The sequence below is a fragment of the Parasteatoda tepidariorum genome, chromosome X1 (genome assembly GCF_043381705.1).
Source record: "Parasteatoda tepidariorum isolate YZ-2023 chromosome X1, CAS_Ptep_4.0, whole genome shotgun sequence".
Classification (NCBI taxonomy): domain Eukaryota; kingdom Metazoa; phylum Arthropoda; class Arachnida; order Araneae; family Theridiidae; genus Parasteatoda; species Parasteatoda tepidariorum.
This window is the reverse complement of record NC_092214.1, coordinates 9,032,950-9,056,907: the sequence shown is the minus strand read 5'-3', so window position 1 is coordinate 9,056,907 and position 23,958 is coordinate 9,032,950. Positions and strand designations below refer to the sequence as shown.

Below are 23,958 nucleotides of genomic sequence, written 5' to 3'. Positions count from 1 at the left end.
CTATAAAAGTTTATGATCTATGTATTTCAGATTTTGATGAATGTGCCTCAAAGAATTGCTTCCAAAAAGTCAGGGAGAAGCAGGCAAAAATCTCCATCTGATTTTAATGGTAAGTTTTTAAGTAATGCTTGTTTGCAAATATTAATAAGGTAACATTCACATATTTATTGGGTGACAAGGAAAAGCTTAATAAAACTCATAAAAGACACTCATGAAATAAAAAATTAGAGTCCCTATTAAAATATTATCACCAAACATTCAAATAAATATTAAAATATTCATAATTGTAATATGTTTTCAAAGGGACCATCATTGGTTACAATATTGAGATCTAATGTCCTAAATTTTTCTCTATAGACCATAACTTACCAACTGCTACATGATTTATCAATAAGAAATCAGGAAAATGTACCATAGCTCTTGTGTACTGAATTAAAATTTTGTTGGATGGTCTTAATAATTTTTGAAATTAAAGAAGCATAAGTTTGCGAGAAGCATATTTGGTTTTAATTTTTGCCCAAGTTTATTTTGTGACATCCTATATTTATAAATGTTATTAAAATTAAAGTTCAGAACTAAAATTTAAAAAAAAGTATCTATTAATATCGAATAATTCTATACGATCATTACTTTCTGGTTGAATTATTTTCTTATGTGTTTATATTCACTTATAAGATAATTTTAAACATATAAATTTGGATTCTAAAATGTGGAGTAGGAAGTAGTAAAGAAATTGATGAAGTAGGAAATAGTTAGGATTAAGTTGGAAATTTATCAGCATTATTTTGTTGTTTTTATGAAATATGAATATAATTTTTATTTTGTTCTTACAGAGAATATAAACACAGAGTTTGTCTGTACTTGATTTAGAAACAAACATTTGAATATAAACATTACCTTGTAATGATTGTAAATAAATAGACACCTTCAAGATGCTTTTTTTGAAAATGAAATAAATCCACTGTTACTGATGTTTATATCTTCTGCCAGCACTGATATTTTTCTCTCGATTTTAATTTTTAATGATTTGTATGTGCTATTAAATATTTTGCTTAATAAACTATTTTCTTTATTTCAGATGAAAGTCTTAACTTTGATCTTCCTTTCATGTCTGAATCCTTCAATAGCAAGGTAAGCCCCATTCCTAATTAGTTTTCATTCATTAAAATGAGTGTATTAATTTAAAGTTGTAAAACACTTCAAAAATTTAATTTATTCATTAATCAAGTTTTTTGATACAAATAAAAAGATTAAAACTAGATATTAGCTGCTTTTAAGTAATAAGTTTCTAAGAACGAATAGAATTTCTGTTGAGCACAAAAATAGTTTTGCCGTTATATTCCAACCTTCTAAACCCACTGTTTGTAAAATAAGTAAGGGTATAACAATGTAAATCCATGATCTTACAGTAATCTCAACAAGTGCTCTTAAAGGCAGGCTCTTAGAGAGACTCATGGAAATGCATGGATTAAAGTCCAAGATAATAAATAAACTCTAGATCAGGTCTTCTTAAACTTTTACCATTTGGGGCCACTTATATTCATAATAAAACTTTTTATACAATTCTAATATAAATTAATTTACTTATCTTTTTCATTTCCAACATTTCTGTTTGTGGATTTTTTAGATTTATGCATTAAATCTAGATATTATCTACCAAATTCAGTATTTTATTTAGAAAGCCAGGGTAAGATTTTTAAGTGTATTTTCTCATGTTATTATTTTTGATGGATGAATTATTTTGATTGTTATTTTTGACTTAAATAAAACTACTTCTCATAACTTCTATAAGCCTTAAGATTAGTTGTCATTGTATTTAATTGCTTCTTTGAAATACTGAAGCTAAATAAAGTTTCTGAGAAGTGTCTTAAATTATATCCGAGTTTGGAAAAATAGTTTTAAAACCACCTAACTATATTAAATTTGGCACCTAATTGGGCTCATTAATTATATATGAAGAATTACTGCATAAGTTTTTGATTGGAACTAGTTTTACTTCTTAATTTCCCAGAAATATTAAAAAAAATATTTATATACAATTGAAAATTTCTTTACTGATCCTTATGAGTTATTCTCCATTAGTTATGACTTAATGTTTTGGTTAAACTGTAAAAACTTGGTTTTTTAATGAGTGTCCAGGTGATAATTTAAGGTGTACTTGAATTAAATAAAATTTCTGCATCTAATTAAATATTCAAACATCATGATGACAGGCAACATAATACAGAATCTTTCCTTACAATAGTTTATACCTAGGCACCATTGTATGAAAAAGTTTTTTGTTGCAAGAAATTCTCTGTCCATCAGAGTTGGGGTTTTGGACGTCCTAAACTGGTTTTGGACAGTAAACTGGGTTTTACTGTCTTAAACTGGGTAAAACTGTCCTAAACTGGATAAAACTGTCCTAAACTGTCTTAAAGTATCCAAAACCTTGAACTTTGGTAAAAGGTAAAAATTCTATAGGTGTAACCATTGTACACATAATAATTACATGTATCAATAAATATTTGATATTTTTTATACAATTTACTATAACTTATTAAAAGAAAATTACATAATATAATAGGAAAAAGTTTATAATTTTTGAAGCTCCACAATTCATTGATCAACAAAAGTGAATACCTTATCCTCTAAATATAAATATGTTTTTAATACTGATAAATAATATTTTTGCATACGGATAAATATATTAAAAAATAGTAAATTTTCTTTAAAAAAAATACTAAATTTGTTCAAAAATTAACCTTTTATTTTTCACATTATTTTTTTAAAAAAATGTTATAATTTCTGCATCACAGGATGATAAAAATCAGTTAAGAAAAAACTCCAGCTTCATATGAAATCATGTCAAAAGATATAGACTTTGAAACTAGCTTATATTATGAATATATTTTTATAACTGTTAAAAAATAGTGTTAATTATTAGTATTTACTCCTCCTGAAACAAGTTAGAAATTAATTAGTTTAATTACCAGTTCTTGCTCTTTTCAGGGTAATAATCAGTTTTAATAGGGTACATATTCANTGTTTAAATTGAAGAGTCAAACAATATTAATAAAACATTATTCTTTTAAAAACAAATATTCTCTAGTATATTTAACTATCAATATGTTATTAGTTCTATGTTTATTTTACCTCTTAAATATTGTTCAGATAAAATTGTGACATAATTTGAGTAAAAGGGTTTTGGACAGTTTAAGATAGTTTTGGATAAAGGGGTTTTGGACAGCACGGTTTAAACCCGATTAATTCATTCTGTCTTAAACCTTGCCAACCCTGCTGTCAATTAATTCCTTCAACAAAAAACCTGAACCTTTCCTGATCTAAGGAAATATTCAGATCTTAGGTTTAGAGGGTTGAGCTTTTTTCTTTGACTTTTGGATTTGAATTGATTTTTAATATAAGTTTTCAATCAAGTGCAAATTTAAGTCACTCGACCTGCCTAGAACCTCAATACATAAAATTACTTTCAATTTCATCTGTTAAATCAATGAAAGTTTTATAATTTCTTACTATATATTCATTGTTACATTTTCTTACTGCATTTCCCATAAAATGTTTACATTTTTAGGATCTTGTTGTGGAACCGGATTTTGATTTGCCTACAGCTTGGATGGAGCAAAACTTGGATTCAGATATAATTTGCAAGTAAGTTGCATTTTAATTATTGTATTTACTAATTATTACTTAAATATATAGTTTGACAGTCATTGCTTGATGTAGCCATCTCCGTTGTCTAAGCGCCAATGAACATTGTAATGCTTGGTTGCTGTTTTGTGAGTATATTGAATTATTTCAAATATTTACTCATTAATATTGGACTTATTTTGACAAAAACATGCTGCCCTTTAAAAATACATTTAGATTTTTTTACATATCAATTTTTAATATTTTGCATTTACAGAAGTCAGTCTTTCTGTGCTATTTTATCTAAATTTTAAAATTTTCTTTCATAAGAAAAGACATGAAATTGGATCACTTTTTTTCTTCTACTGTTAGAATCACACCATGATTTTTTATTACTGTGAACAAAGTGCTTTTTGGGATTGTAAATATTTTAGCAACTTGCAAATCCACTTCCTATAAAATTTTTAGTTTCTTTTCTAAGCATTTAGCCTAACACCAATTAGGAACAGCAGAACATACATCCAGCGAACTGCAAGTCTGAGCAAAAACAAAATTCAGAAGAATGTAAATACTATGTGTTTTAATTTAGAAATAAACCACCTATTACAACACTTAAGAAAAATGAATCAGAGCTCGAAAAACCGCCCGTTCTCGGTGGTCAAAATTCCGACATCCGCACGGAAAGCCATTTTCCCGTTAATGTTCGTGATACATTTTCAATTTTTGTTATCTTACAAGAGTAGCGCCTCACTTCTAAACTGACCCTCTAATCTAGAAATACAGCAACAAACTGTTCATGGTGGAATAGATGTTTTCTATGTCTTGGAGTACTGCAGCGGTTGAAAGGGGCTTTTCAGCAATGAACTTACAAAAAAAACACATTACGTACTGGTCTTAAACAAGAAGCGTTAAACGCAGTTATGAACATCTATCTAAATAGAAAACCCCTTTCAGATATCTGTGCAGAAACCTCTGTAAATCATTGGCTTGATTGTGGAAGTGGCAAACGACATATTTGATTCATTTAAAAAACGCAGTACCCTCGGATAAATTGACATTCCAGATAACTTGACCTTTGTCATTTAAATTATTTCATATAAGAAATACTCGGTTGCTGCTAGTAACCAAGTATTTCTTTTATTGCTGTATAATGTAGTCCTAGTATTTGTAATCCTAGTAACTACTAATTCAATGTGCAATGTATATAAATGTTTGTAATAAATAAGTGAAAATTATATTTTTATTTATTTAGAAGCTACGGGTTAGTTTCAAAGAAGGACAGGTTCATTGTTGGACAAGCCGTCCTCAGGGACGGGTAAAATTTCTGAGTTTTTTCGAACCCTGAAATGAATATAATTTTCAGAATTTTTTTTTTTATTGAGTTAGTTGAATCTTTCGAAAAGAAATTTACAAAGGTTATGAATGCATCCACTAGACTTCTAAAATATGTAAGTATTCTATATTTCACTATCTTTTTGACCATAGATTAAGAATAGATAGACCATAGATTAAGAATAGATGGTCCTTCCACTCTTTCTTTCTTTGAGAATTGAAGATATTTCTAATTTATTTAGCTAAAACTTTAAAAGAATCAGTGGTTTGAATTATTTTCTTCTGAGTTTTGCTACCCTTTTACTCATTGTCAATGGAAAAAATTTTATTTTAGAAGGAAAAAATTTTTAACACCCTGTTTTTGAAGTGATTTTCTTGGAATTTAAAAAAATGATTTATATGTTGTAATGAATAGATATATTGTGATGATTGAGTCATATATTGTATTGTTTGATATATTGTAATGAATGGTTCATTTGAGTGTATTGGTCATTGTAATGGTAGGATTGTGGTAAAGAGAAGAGAAGTTGACATATATTTAAGGATATTAACTGTATATTATTAGTAACAGTTAAATTTTACAATGACTTCAATTTTTTGATGTTATATTTTACTGAATAGCTTCATATTCTCTCCATATGCTTGTAGAACTGTTTTCAAAAATTAAATTATAATCACCTTAAAAATAGAAGAGTAAGTGAGACAAAGCATGCCTGATTTTATAGTTGGAACAGTCTAATACACCTTGAAAATGCAACAGTTTAATATGCATGCATAAAATAAAAAAATACAAGAATAGAATTACATTTAAAAAAAAATATTTAAGATGTTCAGTGGTAAAAGCTCAACAATATGTTAACCCGAGGATATTTGCTGAGTAAGCTGTGAGACAGTTTTTTACAATTAAAAAGTAGTGAAAACAAATTTCTTGTTAAACAGACTATGTTGTCCTAAGATAAAATTTTTTATATGTTCAAAGACTAGAAAATGACATATTTAAATTGAGATCATCCTAAAGTAGAATATCATTAATCAAAGACTCAACTGTATGCCCTAAACAAAAATTTTCTGTAAATTGAGATATTTTATAATTAATCTCTGGCATCTAAATGTTCCTTAATGGGTCATTTTCAGCTGCAATAAAATAGAAATATATTCTTTTTATAAGTTCCAAAAGATGATTTTTTATATATATGGGTTATTTTGTTTTGATTTGTTATAAATATTAGATTTTGGTGAAGTTATTTATTGTTTATAGGAGTTTATTGGAAATCGTAGATGAAGAGCTTCTACTTAGGTATGCTTTTTTTAATTTTTTTATTTCCAAAAATGCGAGGTTAACTGTACATTTTTTAAAAAAGCTTTTTTTTTTCTTATAAAACATTTACTTGCAATCGCATAGCTGCCAACCCTTCCGCATTTTGCAGAAGCATTCCATATTTTTACTTATTTTAGCTATTTTTTCCGCTTTTATGCGCAGAAGATAAGATCTTCCGCATTTTTCCCGTTTCCCCAATAGCTCATATTTTTCTTTAAGTCCAACATCGCTGCTCCTCTTGTAGCAGCCTAAAGAAGGACTTCCTGTTTGCCGGCGCGAAAGTAAACACTGAAAGAAAATGGCTTGTGTAAAAGCGAAGGAACAATTGGTTTATGACGATATTTATATAATCATTCAAATATCCCTTTAATTTATTATGGCTGAACGAAAACAATATAAACAAGCCTTTAAGGAGGCTTATTCTCTTGAATTCCCATTTATTTCTCGATCAAATTTTGGAGTACATGATGTACATTGCAACATATGTAAAAATGACTTTAGCATCGCTCATTGTGGTAAAACTGATATAGTCAGGCACGTGAAATCGACAAAACACCAGAAGAACAAAGAACTTTTTGGTTCAACAAAGAAGATAGTTTCTTTTTTTCAAGCAAGCATTAATGAAGAAGCTGTTATAAAACAGACGAATGCCTCTTCACAGCATTTTTAGCAGAGCATAATTTACCAATCAGTGCAGCCGATCATGCTGGAAAACTTTTCAAAAAGATGTTTCCCGATTCTGATATAGCAAAGAATTATAATTGTGGAAGAACTAAGAGCTCTGCTATAGCAAATGAGATGGCCAATGAACTGCAGAAATCAATTATGGATCAATTGAAAAACGCTGCCTTTTCAATTGCAATTGACGGGACAAATGACTCTGACTCAAAACTCCATCCATTAGTGGTAACATTTTTTGATGAATTAATTCAAAAAATTCAAAGTTGTGTTTTAGCATTTACTATTATTAGAGATGGCTGTACTGGGGTTAATATTGCGAATGGTGTATTGGACAAGTTGAGAACTCTAGGCATTCCCTTTCAGAAATGTGTTTCCTTTGGTGCTGGTAATGCACCTGTAATGATGGATGTCAGAAATAATGCACAAAAGTTTTTGAAAGATGTGCAAAATGAATTGATTATTATTGGATGCCCTTGTCATCTTCTTAATTTAGCTTTCCAGAAATCTATTTCTGCAATGAATTTTCCCCTTGACCAGGTAGTAATTGATATTTTTTTGCTATCTGGAATTTAGTTCTAAGATAAAAGAAAAATTAAAATACTTTCAACAACTGCCAGAGTCCAAAAAAAAAAGAAAACAGGTAAAGCAGCAAATAAAAATAATTTTGTAAAAAGAGAAGAAAAAATATTTTATTTCTTATCTTCTAATATTAATAAGGCATTTTGCTCTTTTGTCTTATTTGCCTCAGCGGACCTTGAAAAAATAAATACACTTTTGCAAACAAGTTCACCTCTAATACATAATCTGAAGCAAATACTTACAAATCTATTGAAAACAATATTTCTTTATTTTATTGATGCTAATTGTTTAAAAAAGTTTGAGTCGATTAAAGTCCCCTTTCAGGATCCTACTGTCCAAAAAAATGATGGCAATCTACATGTAGGCAATCCCACATTAAGTATATTGGAATCTTTAACAATTGAAGAAAGAAAAGAATTTTGTGCTGAAGTCAGGAAGTAGTTTTTTGTAGCTTTGTGTGAATACATTGTAAAGAGATTTCCTCTAAATGATGAGATATTGGAGAATGCTGAGGTGGCAGATTTGGCCAAAATTTCTTTTACGTCTTTCGCCAGTATAAGATACTTTGTTAAAAAGTTTCCTTTTTTATTAACAAGAGAAACTGAAGATGAAGCTTTAGATAATCTAGAAATTGAATTCAACTCCCTGCAAGTTGAACACTTGAGCATTTCCTCTAATCCTATGGATCAACAGGTTGCAGCTTTAATTAATATCTATGACGCAGAAGGTTGCTCCAAATATAAAAAAATTTCAAAAGTATTGAAAGCTATATTGACTATACCTCACACCAACGCTGAATGCGAAAGGGTGTTTTCTGTTGTGAAAAAAAATAGGACTCAATTTCGCTCATCAATGTCTGATGAGACTCTCGAAGAACTTTTAATAATTAAGTCTAAAGAAGATAGACTTTCTTTTGAAAGAGACTTTTCGAAAGAATTTTTAGTAAAAGCAAAAAGTGCTACTAAAGCATCTTTGAAAAAATGATTTTTTATAATGTTATTCTCTTTCCATAATTTCTATTAAGTTTATATGTATAGTGTATACTATAATATTGCAATTAAACTAATGTTAATATAATGTTAAAATATTACATATTTTCCTTTAATCAAGAATTAATAAATGAATATTGTAAAATCAAGTAGCTGGTCAAAGGTTTTTTTAAAATGTTTTTCCTTTTCTTGTTTTTAAAAAAAGGTGAGTATATTACTTTCTTATGCTCATATTATAGTGGATTTATAAATAAATAATTAAAATCAGCTTTTTTTATAAATTTTTTAGTAATTAGTATGCATTTGCGAATCTTTTTTTGGCATTTCTTCTGCATTTTTTTTTTGTCTATCTTCTACATTTTTATAACTAGAGGTTGGCAGCTATGCAATCGGTTTTGCTTCCTAATTTGAATTACTCTTCGTGCTGATAATATATTTTTTAGTTACACACAACATAGATCTTACACTAATGATTATTGATTTAAAGGAATTTTTAGATTACACAGTTGTTCAGACAGTCAGGTTCTTAAGATTAAATATTATGCATATTTTTTATCGCTCACTTTTCCTATAATGTATTTGTTTGAATACAGTACTACAATGAATATGACGTGACTTTATTACAGCAATTTATATTTAAATGCTAAGTATAAAAGTAGTGTTAGAAATAAATTTTTTTATACATAGTTCAAAATCAGATATTATTGTTTAGATATATCTATGAAAGTTCATTATAAGTCTCTTATTTAAAGTTCTTATCAAAATCTCTTTTTTCCAAAATGCATAGGCAATCCTAACTACACATTTTGTGGGAATCTATTTAGTTTGACTTCTTTTTAATGAAGTTTAACTAGAGCATATTTAATTGGTCCTAAAAAAATTAATTACTCCATGATACTGAACCCTGTTTACTGACCTTAGCCAACCACCGACTCGTGTTTTCGTTGCATGGTCATGGCTAGTATCAGATCACAAAACAAATAATGTATCCTGAAAAAAGTTATAAAAACACATTAACTTTTAAACTTTTGGGGTAGAGTTTATTTAACAAAAGTAGTGTTTATTTCACAAACATATTCTGCATGAAGTTTTCCTAAAAAAGCATTATTATGAATCATTCAACTTCACACAACTCCTTCTAGATTTTTTAAAAAAGTTACTCTAAATCTTTAAATTCTTAAGATCTTTTCTATCTGCAACAAAACCTGTCAGTTAAGTCTGTAACGAAATTATTTTTATTTTGATAAATACTATATCAATATTTTCAAAAAACTATCCTTTCTTTACAATTTAAGAAACTTTAAAGTTGAAAAATAAAAATTGTTTTAATCTTGAACATTAATTTTTTTCTATCATTATTACATTTAAAGGAAGAATTATAGTTTTTGCATGCTCATAATTTATGTCTAATATGAGATAATATATTTGTTTTTATAACATAATAATAAATAATGTATTGGATTGCATGGGAAGATTTTAAAATTTTTCATGCTTGTGAAAATTTACTGTGCTGTTAGGTTAATTCTTGTAGATTCTAACTAAAGCATTAGACATTGTTGGCTTTTTTTTTAATTTTGTGTAATGTAATTTTTTGTAATTAACACATTGCTTTTATGTTTTCGAATTAAAATAATTTTAGCGGATAAAAACTAGGTATGATATTGTGGAATTCAGTATATATGTTTAGCTTAAGCATATCTAAACAATTTATATTAAAGGGTTTATAAATTTCATACCAATTAACACATTTTTGTTTTTTATTTTTTAATACTTGGAATGTGCTTGCTTGCAGGGGACATGCAGAAAGTTTAGCTGATTTAGATGATGATTGCAAGTACTGTGAGCAGTAAGCATGTTGCTCTAAACTTAAATCATAGTTATCATTGGTTATAATAGCACCTTAAACTGTATTATGATTTTTATTGTATAAACTTTATTTAAATTATTTAGGGTCAGGGTCAATGATAAAAGTCTTAGTATAAATCTTGGCGAAATTCCACAGCTGTATTGATTTGAATTGGACTTTACTCAAAAAACAAGACTATCACAATATTTTTAGTTTGTTGCTGAATTAATAATAATTATACAAGTTATTAAAATGAATGCTTTTGGAAAATTCTTTTGTTAAAAATGTTAGCTAACAATTATTTTGAAAGAATAATTTATTGTCCACAGTTTAAATTTGGGGATACTGTTTATTTCAAATTGCTTTAAAATATACTGTATCCCCAAATCTAATCTGTGGATATTAAAGTCTATATTTTAAAATAGTAATTGCTGAATTCTATATCAAAATTAATTGTTCAATCGAGAGACATCTTATAATATTTCAAAATTGCTTATAGCCAAAACTGATAAATTTTACAAAATCTATACAATTTTGTTACGTCAAAACAAATTCCTCATGGCATCTGTTATTTTACCAAATATTAGAAATACAATAAGTTATCCAGCACTTTTTTAAAACAAGGATATAATATAAATTTTCTCTGCTTTTTAGAATTAAATAAACTACTCACAATATAGTAAGGATAAATTTTTAAGGGTTTTTCTATAAACGATCACTATAAACATATTTTAAAACGAACAAAATATCCACTTTATATATTTAGCTACCCATTTTTGAATTTTAAGAGTTTCCTTCAGTTTTAAACTTAAAATAATTTAAATGTTTACTTAAAAAGATTCTTCATTTTTAAAAATTGTTCAATTTGAAATACCTGGTAATATAGACTTTCAAAAAGTTAGGGGATATATTATAATATAATTAAAATGTTGATTGTTAGATTTAACTGATATAAATTAAACTATTATTATTTTTTAAAAAAATAGAAAAATCACAACTCTTGCTTAAAAAACGAGTATAAAAATATATGCATGGCATTTGATTATGTTCTCTAATTATTGTTATGGCTTTTTTTTTCAAGAGAACTAACTAAAAAATCCAAGCAATTTTGTAATGCGTAAATCACTTTGTACATATTAATGTTATTTTTCCAAAACAGACTTACTGGGTTCCTACAAGTCTTCTCAGTTTTTAACAGCAAGAGTAGATTAACTTTAATATTTATAGAAATTTACTTTTATTAAAATACAATTTTTGCATTTCGATATCTGAAAACAAATATACTTTACCCAGATATATTTGCTTTAAAAAATAATAGGAAATAGCGGTCAAGTATACACATAAAATTTCGATGTGTATATCAAAGATTCATGAGAATCCTGTTTTTAGGTCTAATCAGTTGGCAAGGGTTCCATGAAATCTAGGACACTAAAGTATGGTGTTTTTCAGATCCTGAAGATGTTTTGATTTTTTGGTAGCAATCTTTTATGGTTTTAGTCATAAATAAGTTTTGAAAAAATAGTTTTATTTTGAAAAAAGTTATTAATTTACTCTTATTTCGTAACTCAATGAGATCGTTTGAAAAGTAACATTTGTTGTATAATCAGCCACCCTAATACCACATTTTGAGACCTTGCTCCATTATATTTATTGTTATAATAAAGGCACATTTTGCATTGAGCTTATTTTCTTAAACTAGTAGTTTAAGCAGTGTCCAGGCATTTCAATCTATGTCTCTTTTCTTAAGCACACATTTTTAGATATGTTCATTTTTTGAACACATATCTTAAGCTATGTCTATCTTAAAAAATGTGCATTTTGAGCTGCTTAAGATAAATAGCCAACTGATAAAATTCTGCTATTTTCATTACGAGCACATTTATACAAAATTTAGAAATCTATTAATTTAGTCAAACTAATAGGATAATATTGAGTTTGATATTTTACTTTTTAAATAATCTTCTTCTCCTTGGCCTTCTCAACAAGCCTATGCCAAGACATTCTTCCCTTAGCCAAGGTTCTCCAGTTTATTATCTTTAAAATTTGTAGGTCCTTTTCAAGGCAGTCTAAAAATGACTCACTTTTTAAATAATATGACTCACTTTTTAAATAATACAAAGATAAAAAAATCCCTTTTAAAAAATAATTTTAAACAAGCGAATAAGTTTTGGAGTAAGAAGTACTTTTATAGTTTTTAAGCTTTAATGACCATTTTTAATTGCTTTAGCAGGGACACAAACCTGTACAGATTTACTAAGTTACTACTAAGGGAAATAACAATTATATTTTACTACAGTAAAATGTAGAAAATATAGTAATGATAGAAAATATTTTTTCATGAAAAGTTTCAAATATAATAATATTTTTAGTTTCTAAAAAAATTTTAAAAATTTATTTTGAATCTCACCAGAAAAAACATTAAATAAGCCAAAATGGTTCATCAAAGGCATGTACTTTCTCTATGAGCCTTCTCAAAGGGAAAGGGATTGCCATTTTATTCTTCTGCACTCATTAGCTGTTTACTTGGATTCAAAGAAGGAGACTCGGAGGATTAGATGGTTGAATTTCGTGCATGAAAATGCTAATGCTTGGCTAGAATTCTAATAACCATTATCTCCTGTAATACCAAATATTTGATGTGTCTGCATTTGATTTTTAAATATTTTGAAACAAATAATTGTTTGAGCAGTGTTTAAAGAATAGTTTTAAAATTTTAAATGACGATTTTTAGTATTGTTCTCGTACATACGAAGGAATATTTTGTCGTTGAAATAGGGTTCACAGAAAAACAAACACTGTGTAAAATTGCCCATATTTAGGGTTCACCTGTGATTCTTTACTTTGCCTCCACTTATTCCTATTTTAAGGGGATTTGGTCATGGTTGTTCCAAATAAATTGAAATGAATAACATGAGAAACAATTTAACTTTGTTGAAGATGAACACGATATAATCTCAAACAAATATGGCAATACAATTTGTGGTACTAACTGGAGCTTTCGTGAACTTTAAGACTCACAATATTAAACTATGATTAATAAGTAGAAAGTGTCTGGTCTGGTATGCTTAGAACAGTTCACAATTTAGACATCAGCGCAGAGGAACAATATTTTTCACAGTGTATCAACCTTTAATTGTAGTACCTTAGATTGAATTATATATTTAAGTTTACTATTCTTCTGCATGTTAAGCTATCATGTGTACTGTGATTAACAATTACAATTAACTACAATTAATAGTTTTGTACTGTGTTAAATTCAATTTATTATCATTATTTCTATTTTTAATTTAGGTTTCAAAAACAATGCTTAAATCAAATGAATTTTATGATATTTCATTATTAAGAAGAAAAGTATCTTTGTTTCCCATAAGCCTTCTCTGTCACAAAACTTACATTCTAGATGCCCAATATTTAACAAAAAGAAATTCAGTTCTTCAGAAAGCTTATCTTTTGCCCTTCTTTCTGTTTCTACTTATAATTTGAATATTGAAAACAACATTTTTAAAGTACATTATTTTTTCTAAATTTCTTATAGGTTTTTAATTAAATTTTCACTTATGCATTGCTTGTTATATTTTCTTTTATATTAATTAACTTTGACAATTAGTTTAAGTGAGATTTAGTTATTAAAATAATTACAATTGGAATATTTGTTCTTACATGCTTATGCACATTTAAAACTTATGACAAAAATTTTGATTATCTTTAAAAAGTAAAAATACTAGAATGTAAATTTTAGAAAAAAATTATTAAATTTTTTTTTATGACATTTAAATTAATGTATTTATATTTCAGAGCCACACTTCCTATAGATGTAAATAATCAAGATTTCTCAAGTGGAGTAAGTATCTATTTCAACTATAAACTCATCAAATCTTATTTTTTTTTAAAAATTTTACGTTATATTTTTGCGAAACATGCAGTCATTTTCTTTTTTAGAAGATATTTCAATATGAGTGTTCAATAACCTTTTTATACCGAATTACACATTTGGATCATTCTGCAAAAAAATCTTGACTACATAAATTTTCATTTGCAGAAATGTAAGAATTTTTTTTCGAAAGATTTATTTAAGGACTCTATATACTCACAATATTATGTCTTAGCACAGAAAAGGTTTTTTAACTTTATAGTTTTTAGGCATGACATGATCCAGCATTCCTTCCCAATGTTTTCTAGCTGTCAGCATTTTTGCACGTGATGCCATTATGAGTGTGTGAAAATTGCAAGGAAAGAAAATAATTCAACAGAAAATATGGCAACAAACAATTTTAAAACAGGCACAAACTAATTCTACAAGCTAAATACACAGACTAAAATTATCTAATTATTCTGTAAAAATGCATATTTTTTTATTAACTATATTTATATTTTTATAAACTATATTATATATATTTACATAGTTATTATTGCAAAATATATATAATTATTATTGCAAATAGTTAAAATAATCTATGTATGTCATTAAATATATTTAAATTTTTTTATCCTAGTAAACTTAACTTCTCTTCAATTTATTTTGAAATAATGAAGTGTTGAAAATCAGAATATAAAACATGTATGGGACAAAGAAAACAGAAATTTGCAATAGAAATAGTTCAAAGTTTCACCACTAGATTTTTATTTTTTTTATAAAAAGCTACTGTTTCACAAATGTTTAAAAAAAATGGTATTCATTGATGTTAAATTATCCTGCACTATGCAGCTAGGTAAGAAAGAATTAGTGTTACTAGTTAGTTATCTATAAATATGTTTTTTTAAACAGCAGTAATTGGGTGAACTTCTAGCTTTAAGAAAGGGTCTGGTGGTTTTAATAAGTTTTATGATTAGTAAGTGATAGCCTTTGTTATCTTGACTTTAATCTCTGTGACAAAAATTGTGAGATTTGTTGAAAGTCGTATTTGGAGCAAGCATGCTGACTGTGTCTAAATTGTAAGCAAGCATGATTGTAAGCAAGCATGATATCACACATGCTCTGAGATATCAGAAATGCTTTGACAGGTACCTTTAAATTATTATTATTTTTTTAATGGCGGGCACTTGGGATGTATTGTCCCATTGGCCAGGAGTGCCAGAACTGCTACTCTCTTCTTGTTACCCAGTGGACACCTGTGAGGAAGCCACGGCGGTGGAGCAGCGTCGCCCACGTCACACAACCATAGGCGGGTCACATTCTCACATAGGAGAAAGGACAAAGAACACCGAGAGAAAGAAACATCCATGCCTTGAGCGGGATTCGAATCCTCAACCATCTGCTCCTCAGTCAGGCACGCTAACCACTCGGCCACCTGGTCGGCGGTCCCTTTAAATTAATCACCAACAAATGTTCAAATATTTCAATTTCTTTGAATAAGTTTCTTCTGTAGGGCCTTTAGAAATGTGGAGACAGCTACCTACACTAACTATGCCTATCATCTAATGTAATTGAAAGATGAAATAAAAGCTCCCAAATTTTTAATATTAAAAATAAATTCTGTTTTTGATGACTCTGCTGCAGAAACTCATAAGGGTCCTAGTGATGTTCTATTTGCCTCATCCTTACAACAACTTTGTTGTCTGCAATTGTCATTTCATTTCTTGTTTCTCTATGACTAAAAAGAATCACCGTCAGACAACTCAAAGATTGCCTGCTATGCCTTTTGAAGATGTGCTTGATGCAAATGGAATGCATATTGAATATACACTGTGATTAAATTAAATATTGTGTTTTTGTTCTTTATGCATGCCCACTTTTCACCTGGTGGTCAAAATATGAATGAACAATTTGTTCTGCTTATTTCTTATTTTTCCAATTTCATACATACCAAGCTTTTATTGACATCTAGACTAGAATGAACTTTACATAGGTCTAAATTTGATAACTTCAATTGTAACAACCCTGTATTATAAGATATTTATGAATGATATTTATAAGTATGTAAATACTGATGGCATAAAAATTAAATAATTATAATCCCAATAGCAGAAACCTTTGTATTTATCTTCAACACCAAGGAAAAACTCTAAAATTGATCTGTAGAGCCCATGATAAGTAATTTGTATTAACTTATTTTTGGCTACAAGGTAAAAACTAATCTGTGCATAATCTGTTCCATGTTACATTAATTCTGCTTCTAAGATTACAATCATTAAATTTTTTGTAGCAAGTGTATAAAAAGTTTTACTTTTAATGTAAGGTTAAAATTTTTTATGACATCATTGTAAATAACATTTTTAGTACATATTTAATTGAAAATGTCTATTAAATTATAAAACATGTTTATTTTCAGAATTTGATCAATTTAGTTTCTTTTCTCTCTATTTAATTCTTTTGTCTTTAATTTCTTGCTGATAAACCTGTGAATTTTTTTTAATGAAATCAAAAATAATTTTAGATTGATTCTGGAGCACGATCTGTTTCTGACCATCTCTATAGAAATAGAGGAAAATTTTTATACTCAGACAATTCCGAAGAAAAACCTCGGAACAGACTGTCCAGATTCATGGATGAATTATCTAATCAGTTTTCTCAAGGTAAAACTTCTATCAAAATTCTAAGAACAGTTTATTTAGTTCTCATGGTTTTTTGGAATAGTTTTTTAATTTGAAATGGTATGAGTTAAAGTTTTTAAAATATATACTTATTTGCATGAGTTAATTATTTGTTTTAATAATAGTGGAAAGGAAATCTAGATTGACTTTGTTCAAAGTGATTATTTATAAAAATTCAAATATTTTATGTAGTTTCTGTTATTTCATTGTTTTAGATCGAAATGAATCCTACTGTTAATCCTAATGACCCTAATTATCCCTCCAATGATTCCTGTCATTATCTTTTAAGAATATTTGACCTGTTTTCATTAAAAAAATTAGTAGTTTAAATTTCTACTAGTTCAGATTTTGTTAATACATTGCATTTTTGACACCCTATGTGAATTTGAGTTATCAGTTTCATTGTACATATTTAAAGTGTAATATTTTAAGAGAACCTGCTATTTGCAGATGGTGGTTAGCAAGAATTAGTTTTCATTTCAGTTTATAATATTGAATTGCTCTCATTAACAAAGTTGGAGAGTTAATTTAATAATTTTAGCAATTTAACTAACTCTGAACTGTATTGAACCTGATTGCTATGTTTTTCCAAAGAAAAACGTTGTTAGATGGGGAAATTTTGTAACCATCTAGTTCTTAATATTAATTCTGAAAATAAGTTAAGTTTTACTTCAAACTTTTTATAAATATTCTTTCAATTATTTTCTATTAATTTTACCTTCATTAAAAATGCCTATCATTATTCTTACATGGAATAGAATATTGTCAATTTTATAATATTTATTTTGCAATTTCATGCCTTGGACATGACTTCTTATATTTATAGAGAAATAAAGAATTTTTTTAAATTGTTGGACCTTATTGATTTCGTACATTTTTTTTAATACATTTTTTTAACAGAACAAGAACCTCAAAATTCCATATCATCTTTGCAACAAAATTGTTCAATAACTCCAACAAGTAGTCCAAGATTGTTGTCAAAATCTCAGAATAATAATACTCTTAGTGAAGATGATGACAAGGAAAACAGCCAAAAAGAAAAGCTGCCACCACAAGCTCCTCCTCGCCGAAGAAATAAGAAAAAAACTGTGTCACCTGTAAGTAAGCTATGAAATTAAGATTGTAATAGATATCTTAACTCCCAGACATTTTATTGCTATCAGGTCTAGAATATATAAATAAGAAAGTCTTAATTTTCTCTTTGATTTATGCTTTATTTTTTTTTAATGAAGTGAAGGATTTATACTTTTAGCAGATTTTTAACTAATTTTTTAGTCTTCTCTTTTTAAATTTCAGTATGCTATTAGCTTTTATTTTATGAATGCAGAGATGTGGGGTGTGACATTTAAGTATTGGGGTAAAAAATATGTTTTATTTAAAATTTATTACAATTCTGTATGGCATGCATACTTTCCTATACACCATACATATAAAATATATTGGGCTTAAATGTATTTTACTTATTCAAAATACAGCTTTTATTCAATTTTACTTTAATATAATTTTAAAATAAATTTCTGTGTTATGTACTTTTCTTAGAAACCTGTAAGCAATGGACTACCTCCTACTCCAAAAGTTCATGTAAGTTGAAGGCTTACTTCTTATCAGTATATTCAGTGTGAAAATTATACTGTAATTGTTTTGAATCATTCTTTTATTATTATTAGATGGGTGCCTGTTTTTCTAAAGTGTTCAATGAATGTCCTTTAAGAATTCATTGTACTGCAACTTGGATACACCCAGAAACAAGAGGTATATATTTTCTTTTTGCTACTTTAAGTTTTCTGCTGCTAGAGGAAATAAATTATTTTGTACTATTGATTCCATTTTGTATTGCTGCAAATACATTTATTACCTATATTTTTAATCAGATCAGCATATTTTATTTGGATGTGAAGAAGGCATTTATACTTTAAATGTGAATGAACTTCATGATGCTTGCATGGATCAGGTTAGTGAGATCTTTTGTTCATTGTCAATAAAAAATATATTATCTGCAATGTTAAAAAAATTGTTATTTTATTTAAGTTTTTAGTTTTATATAATTGTCATTATAAAAGTTACACTGTTTTTATGCACTACTTATAAATTTATGCATTGTATAATAAGCTGAAATTAAGATCAAATAGATTGAAACATAGACAAGGAAGATAAAAGGAAACATACCTTTTAAGGTTAAATTTTTTTCTTTCTTGATTTGTACATCCCCAGTGAAATACCCAAAAGTAACATGTCATTTAGAAGTAAGATTAAGTTCCTATACTCTCAGTTGTGTGGTTTTTAAAACTCAGTGACTTATTTATTTTATTTATATTATGTTGCTCCAGACTCTTTCACTTTTATGGAAGATTTTAGTTTTATATTTTAAAGTAATAGCAAAATTGCTGAGAATCAAAATTTGATTTCATATGATATTTACCACCATTATATATATTTATTTTAAGCATATATATAAAAAGTCTGATAAATCATTTGATGGGGTTTTATATATGGACAAAATTAATTTAAGAAACAGAACAAATTTCTGTATTAATTTTTTTTTTCAAGAATTTTTTATTTTACACAATTGTAAGATTTGAACAATGACTTCTGATTTTCATTTGAAACTCTCAGTTCTCTAAAAATATTAAACAAATGTGTTGTATAACATTTAACCTTTACATCTTAGAATTTGATTTAATTAACACAAAGGTAACAAAAAATTAATGTTTAACTAAGGATAAACAAAATATACTAAAGTGATTGAAGCATATTCTTTATTCTTCCTGAAATGTTTATCAGAATTTTTAGAACTCTTGAGTAATTTTCTCAAAAGAAAAACTTTATTAATTTAATTTGTTAAGCATGAAATCTTATATGGATAAATTGAGAGGCCGTTCCTACATTTACTATATTTAAAAGTGGCAGTACTAAAACAAACCTTGCATGATGGAGATTCTTTGTTTCAAAATATTCAATAAATATCTTTGTACAGTTGATTTTAAATTATTTTTATCAAATACCATTTAACGTTCAATAATTTTCTAATGAAGAATTTTCTAAATGGTAGATTTAGGGATGAATTCATTATTTTTTTTTAAAAATAATTTTTGCATTAATGATCCTCTTTAAAAAAAAACATTATGTTTTTACCAATTATCAAAATTTAGCAGAATATTAAATCTTCATATTAGTTTTTAGTGCAAACTTAAGTTTAATTTCTAGTAAGAGCTAAGTACCTGCAAGTGGTACGAGAGTTCAATAAATAAGGAACTTTCGAAACAGCTAATAAACTTATTTTCTTTTGTAATAATGTCTCATTTAAGGTTTCTTTTTTCTTCTATTAACACATCAGTATGATAATAAGTAGCATTTTAAAAAACAGTATTAATCAGTATGGCTAGGTTGCATTTAATAAAGTCATAAAAATATTTACTGCGCACCTGAATCTTACAGGATAAACAGAAATATCGAACAAATATAGAATTTCAGGTATCAAAATAGCTACTAACTAAAATAAGTTCTTCAGTAGGGGACTTAGTTATAAAAATAACTCTATAAAATAAATAATTTGATATTTGATGTATATTGGTCGAGATTAAAACTGTCAGTTTTAAAAGTTGATTGTAAAAATGATTACAATAGTAGTTAAAATGTTTTATTAAATGAATGTCTGATAAAAACAGATGTTTTAATAGTACTTATCCAGAGAGCCATAAAAGACATATTTCTACAATACCTATATTAGTTATCTATTTCCACAGTGCCTATTACCACAATTAGGCATCATTGATATCAATGATAGTTTGATGATTTTATATTGTTACCGCCTTTAAAACTGATTAAGTACCTTTTAAACACAAAAAAAGTGTTGATGCTTTTCCTATTAATTTACTTTTATGATTTTAATTTAAATCCCATTTAAACTTTCTAGAACTATTTTGTCTTTTAAAGTGTATGTTCCTTTCCTGGAGCTTATATCTAAGTTAAATTTAAAATTATTAATACTTGCAATATAAATGTTTATTTCAGTTGTATCCTAGGAGAACAACATGGATGTTTATAGTTAAAGATGTTTTAATGACTTTGTCAGGTAACACTATACAGATTTTCATTATATTCTTATGTGTTAATTTCAGCTTCTTCTCTAAAGTATGCTAATTGAATTTTTTTAATTTTGTAGGCAAAACGTCCCACTTGTATCGTCATGATCTGTTAGCCCTACATAGCAAACAAACTCACAGGTTTTCTTTATCAATGAACAAAATACCTGAAAGATTTGTCCCCAGGTAACTTAGTATATCTTATAGATTTTATTTTTTATTTAATCAGGGCTGTTAATTTCCTGTAAAAGAAAAAAAAATGGTTTTAAAACCTTTTCATCTCTAACTTGTCAAGAGGAAACAGTTCAATTTGTTTGTTATAACTTTTCATGAGTTGCAATATCCACAATTATTTTACTCTGCTTGAAAACAAGCTAGATATGAAAAAGTTACACTACCATTTTTTAATTTTTTCTAAGAATTGGTTTTATTACATTTAATTAGTTGCTTTATACTTTACTCTGTCTTATTTTTCAATACATTATTTCAAACCAATGAACAGTATAAAGTTTTCTTATGTACTTAAAATACAAGCAGTATTGGTATCAGTAATTATGCTAGATTTTGGAAAGTGCCTGGATAATGGCCGTTAGAAGCCAGGTCTTCTAAATTTTGCAGTGTTGCTACAACTTGCTTGTTACAGTCTCTTTTATTTATATTTTACTGCATATTTTAGATATATTTTTCCTGGATGCACTGCTGTATCAAAACCAATTTGTGTAGTTTTTTATGAGTTTCAGTCTGCCTCATGTTCTGCAATATGGTCAACTTCATGTAGTGATAGCGTTTAATAATAATAATAATCAACATTAAAATTTTCTTAAAATAAACTAAATTTTTTTGATTCTTATTTCTAGCCAAACTTTATACTTATATTTCTGCTGAATGTGTTTGTGATGGCAATGAATTGGGATTAGACTATAGTTGTTAAATATTTTAAAATTCAATTCATAGCCACTTTTAACTGGCTGCCCTATTTTTGGTAACTACCCAACACATTTTTCAATTTAATATTCCACTATGCATCACCCAAATCATCACCACAATTTCTTGGTCCTTTTTAACTGTATATGGGTCTCAGTTTATAATATTATAAATTTGTTTTTGTAAAATTTAACATAGCAAGTAAATATTTTATCAGTGGAAAAGAATAATAGAAATGCAATTGATTTAGTAGTAATTTGATATAGAATTAAAACCAAAATTTCCATATCAGTTGTATTAAAATTTTAAAATCAGCTTATTATTTTGAAAAATGATACGAGACACAATTTTCTTTTTCATATGCACTCATAATTAATGCTGATTTAATCATTTTTATTTGCTCTTTGCTAAGGGAAGGATAAAACAATTATCAATGAGAACTGGAAAGTTGCTAGTTATATCTGAAAGAATAGGAAAATGAATAAGTAACATTAGAAAGCTCAAGTATAATTTTTGAACAACAAGTATTCTGAAACAATAGTGTTCTCATAAAGAAATACAAAGAAAAATAGATGCTTGAATAAAATTACTGACATGCATTAATCTATAAAATATGAAGATTATTTCACTATAAAAGTTTTAGTTACCATTTCTTTATTAGAAAAGCTATTATATAAAGATAATTAAAATCCTGGTTGTAGAAATTAGAACAGTTTGTTGAAATTGGTTGTGAAAATTAAAAAACTGTTTCAACTACTTTATTCAAATTAAAATGATTTCATTTGATCAATTATTTTTTTACAGAATTAAATTTATTTTTACTTTTATTAACTTATAAGTCAACATAATAAATTACAAAAAATATTGAATGAGATTATTTGTTAAAAAAAAATCTGTAACAGTAAAAAAAATAAAGCAAAAATATTCTTAATTTCAATTTTGTTTTACTTTTTAAAATAAATGAACTTTAGAAGCATAATAGTAAACTTCATTGATAACAAAATGCTGGGTAAACTAAAAAATTAAACTGAATTTTAAAACTTTCTAAATTTTTAGAAATTACAAAATTCTTCGTATAATAAAATAAATTTGAACTTCAGAAGATGTTTTAATTTTTCTTACCGTAATTTTGTGGATATATGCTGCCCTGGGAAATATGGCACACCCATTAAATTTGACTGAAAAGGAAAAGTTTTTCATCATAAAAGCCACACTATCAGATATGCCGCCTAGACTTTATAGTGTGATCGATCGCGGATTTAGCACATCTGCTTCAAATAACAAGTTATATACAAGTAAATGATGAAGCATTTAAAAATCATGAAATAATTATCAAACATACGATAAATTACTATATGCAATCTTACTAAAAACCAGAAATCACAACTTTTCATCACAACTTTTCAAATGTACACAAAATTGTACCATATACAATTGAGGGCAATTCAAATGCAACATGATCACAAAGGCATTACGTTAATAAATACCAAAATAAAATACTTTAAATTTTGTGTAAACCAAGTGATTAATAACCTAAATATAACTAAAATAAGTTATCAAAATACAATAAATTGATGAAAATCTTACCAGGTGTTAAATTGTACCAAATAGAACAGTTTTGATAGCATCATGTTGCTTTATCGTAATTTGATTTGAAATACCTAAGTATTATTAAATCAAATGATAAAACAGCTAAAAATCCTTACAATAATTCAAAAAAGTATTAATAATTATTAACTAAAAAAATCTTGTTTTGCGCAAAAATGTATTACACAAAACTATCACCAACGCATGCTGTTTCTTTTTACTAATTTTAAATTTCTAAAAGTTTTACCTACCAAATGATTAACAGCTTTAAACCTTTAAAATAATTTTTAAGAGTAAGATAAGAAAAATAAACAAATAATCTCGTTTCAAAAAAGTATTAATAATTATTAACTAAAAAAATTTTGTTTTGCGCAAAAATGTATTACACAAAACTATCACGAACGCATGCTGTTTCTTTTTACTAATTTTAAATTTCTAAAAGTTTTACCTACCAAATGATAA

General features: G+C 27.0%; 1 protein-coding gene across 4 annotated transcripts in view; it reads left to right on the top strand.

Moving 5' to 3' along the window:
* Positions 1-23,958, top strand: part of LOC107437447 (mitogen-activated protein kinase kinase kinase kinase 5) — a 71,196-nt gene that overhangs the window by 33,341 nt on the left and 13,897 nt on the right. For 3 of the 4 annotated variants that reach the window (XM_021147607.3, XM_043045440.2, XM_043045438.2), the window contains 13 exons: positions 31-109; positions 1,079-1,131; positions 3,572-3,648; positions 6,218-6,256; positions 10,319-10,372; positions 14,168-14,213; positions 16,747-16,885; positions 17,804-18,000; positions 18,443-18,484; positions 18,571-18,655; positions 18,775-18,854; positions 20,915-20,975; positions 21,066-21,171. In XM_021147607.3, coding sequence (XP_021003266.1) covers positions 31-109; positions 1,079-1,131; positions 3,572-3,648; positions 6,218-6,256; positions 10,319-10,372; positions 14,168-14,213; positions 16,747-16,885; positions 17,804-18,000; positions 18,443-18,484; positions 18,571-18,655; positions 18,775-18,854; positions 20,915-20,975; positions 21,066-21,171 — 1,058 coding nt within the window. The remainder of the gene's footprint in view (positions 1-30; positions 110-1,078; positions 1,132-3,571; positions 3,649-6,217; positions 6,257-10,318; positions 10,373-14,167; positions 14,214-16,746; positions 16,886-17,803; positions 18,001-18,442; positions 18,485-18,570; positions 18,656-18,774; positions 18,855-20,914; positions 20,976-21,065; positions 21,172-23,958) is intronic. The other variant, XM_071187852.1, reaches the window with a different exon arrangement.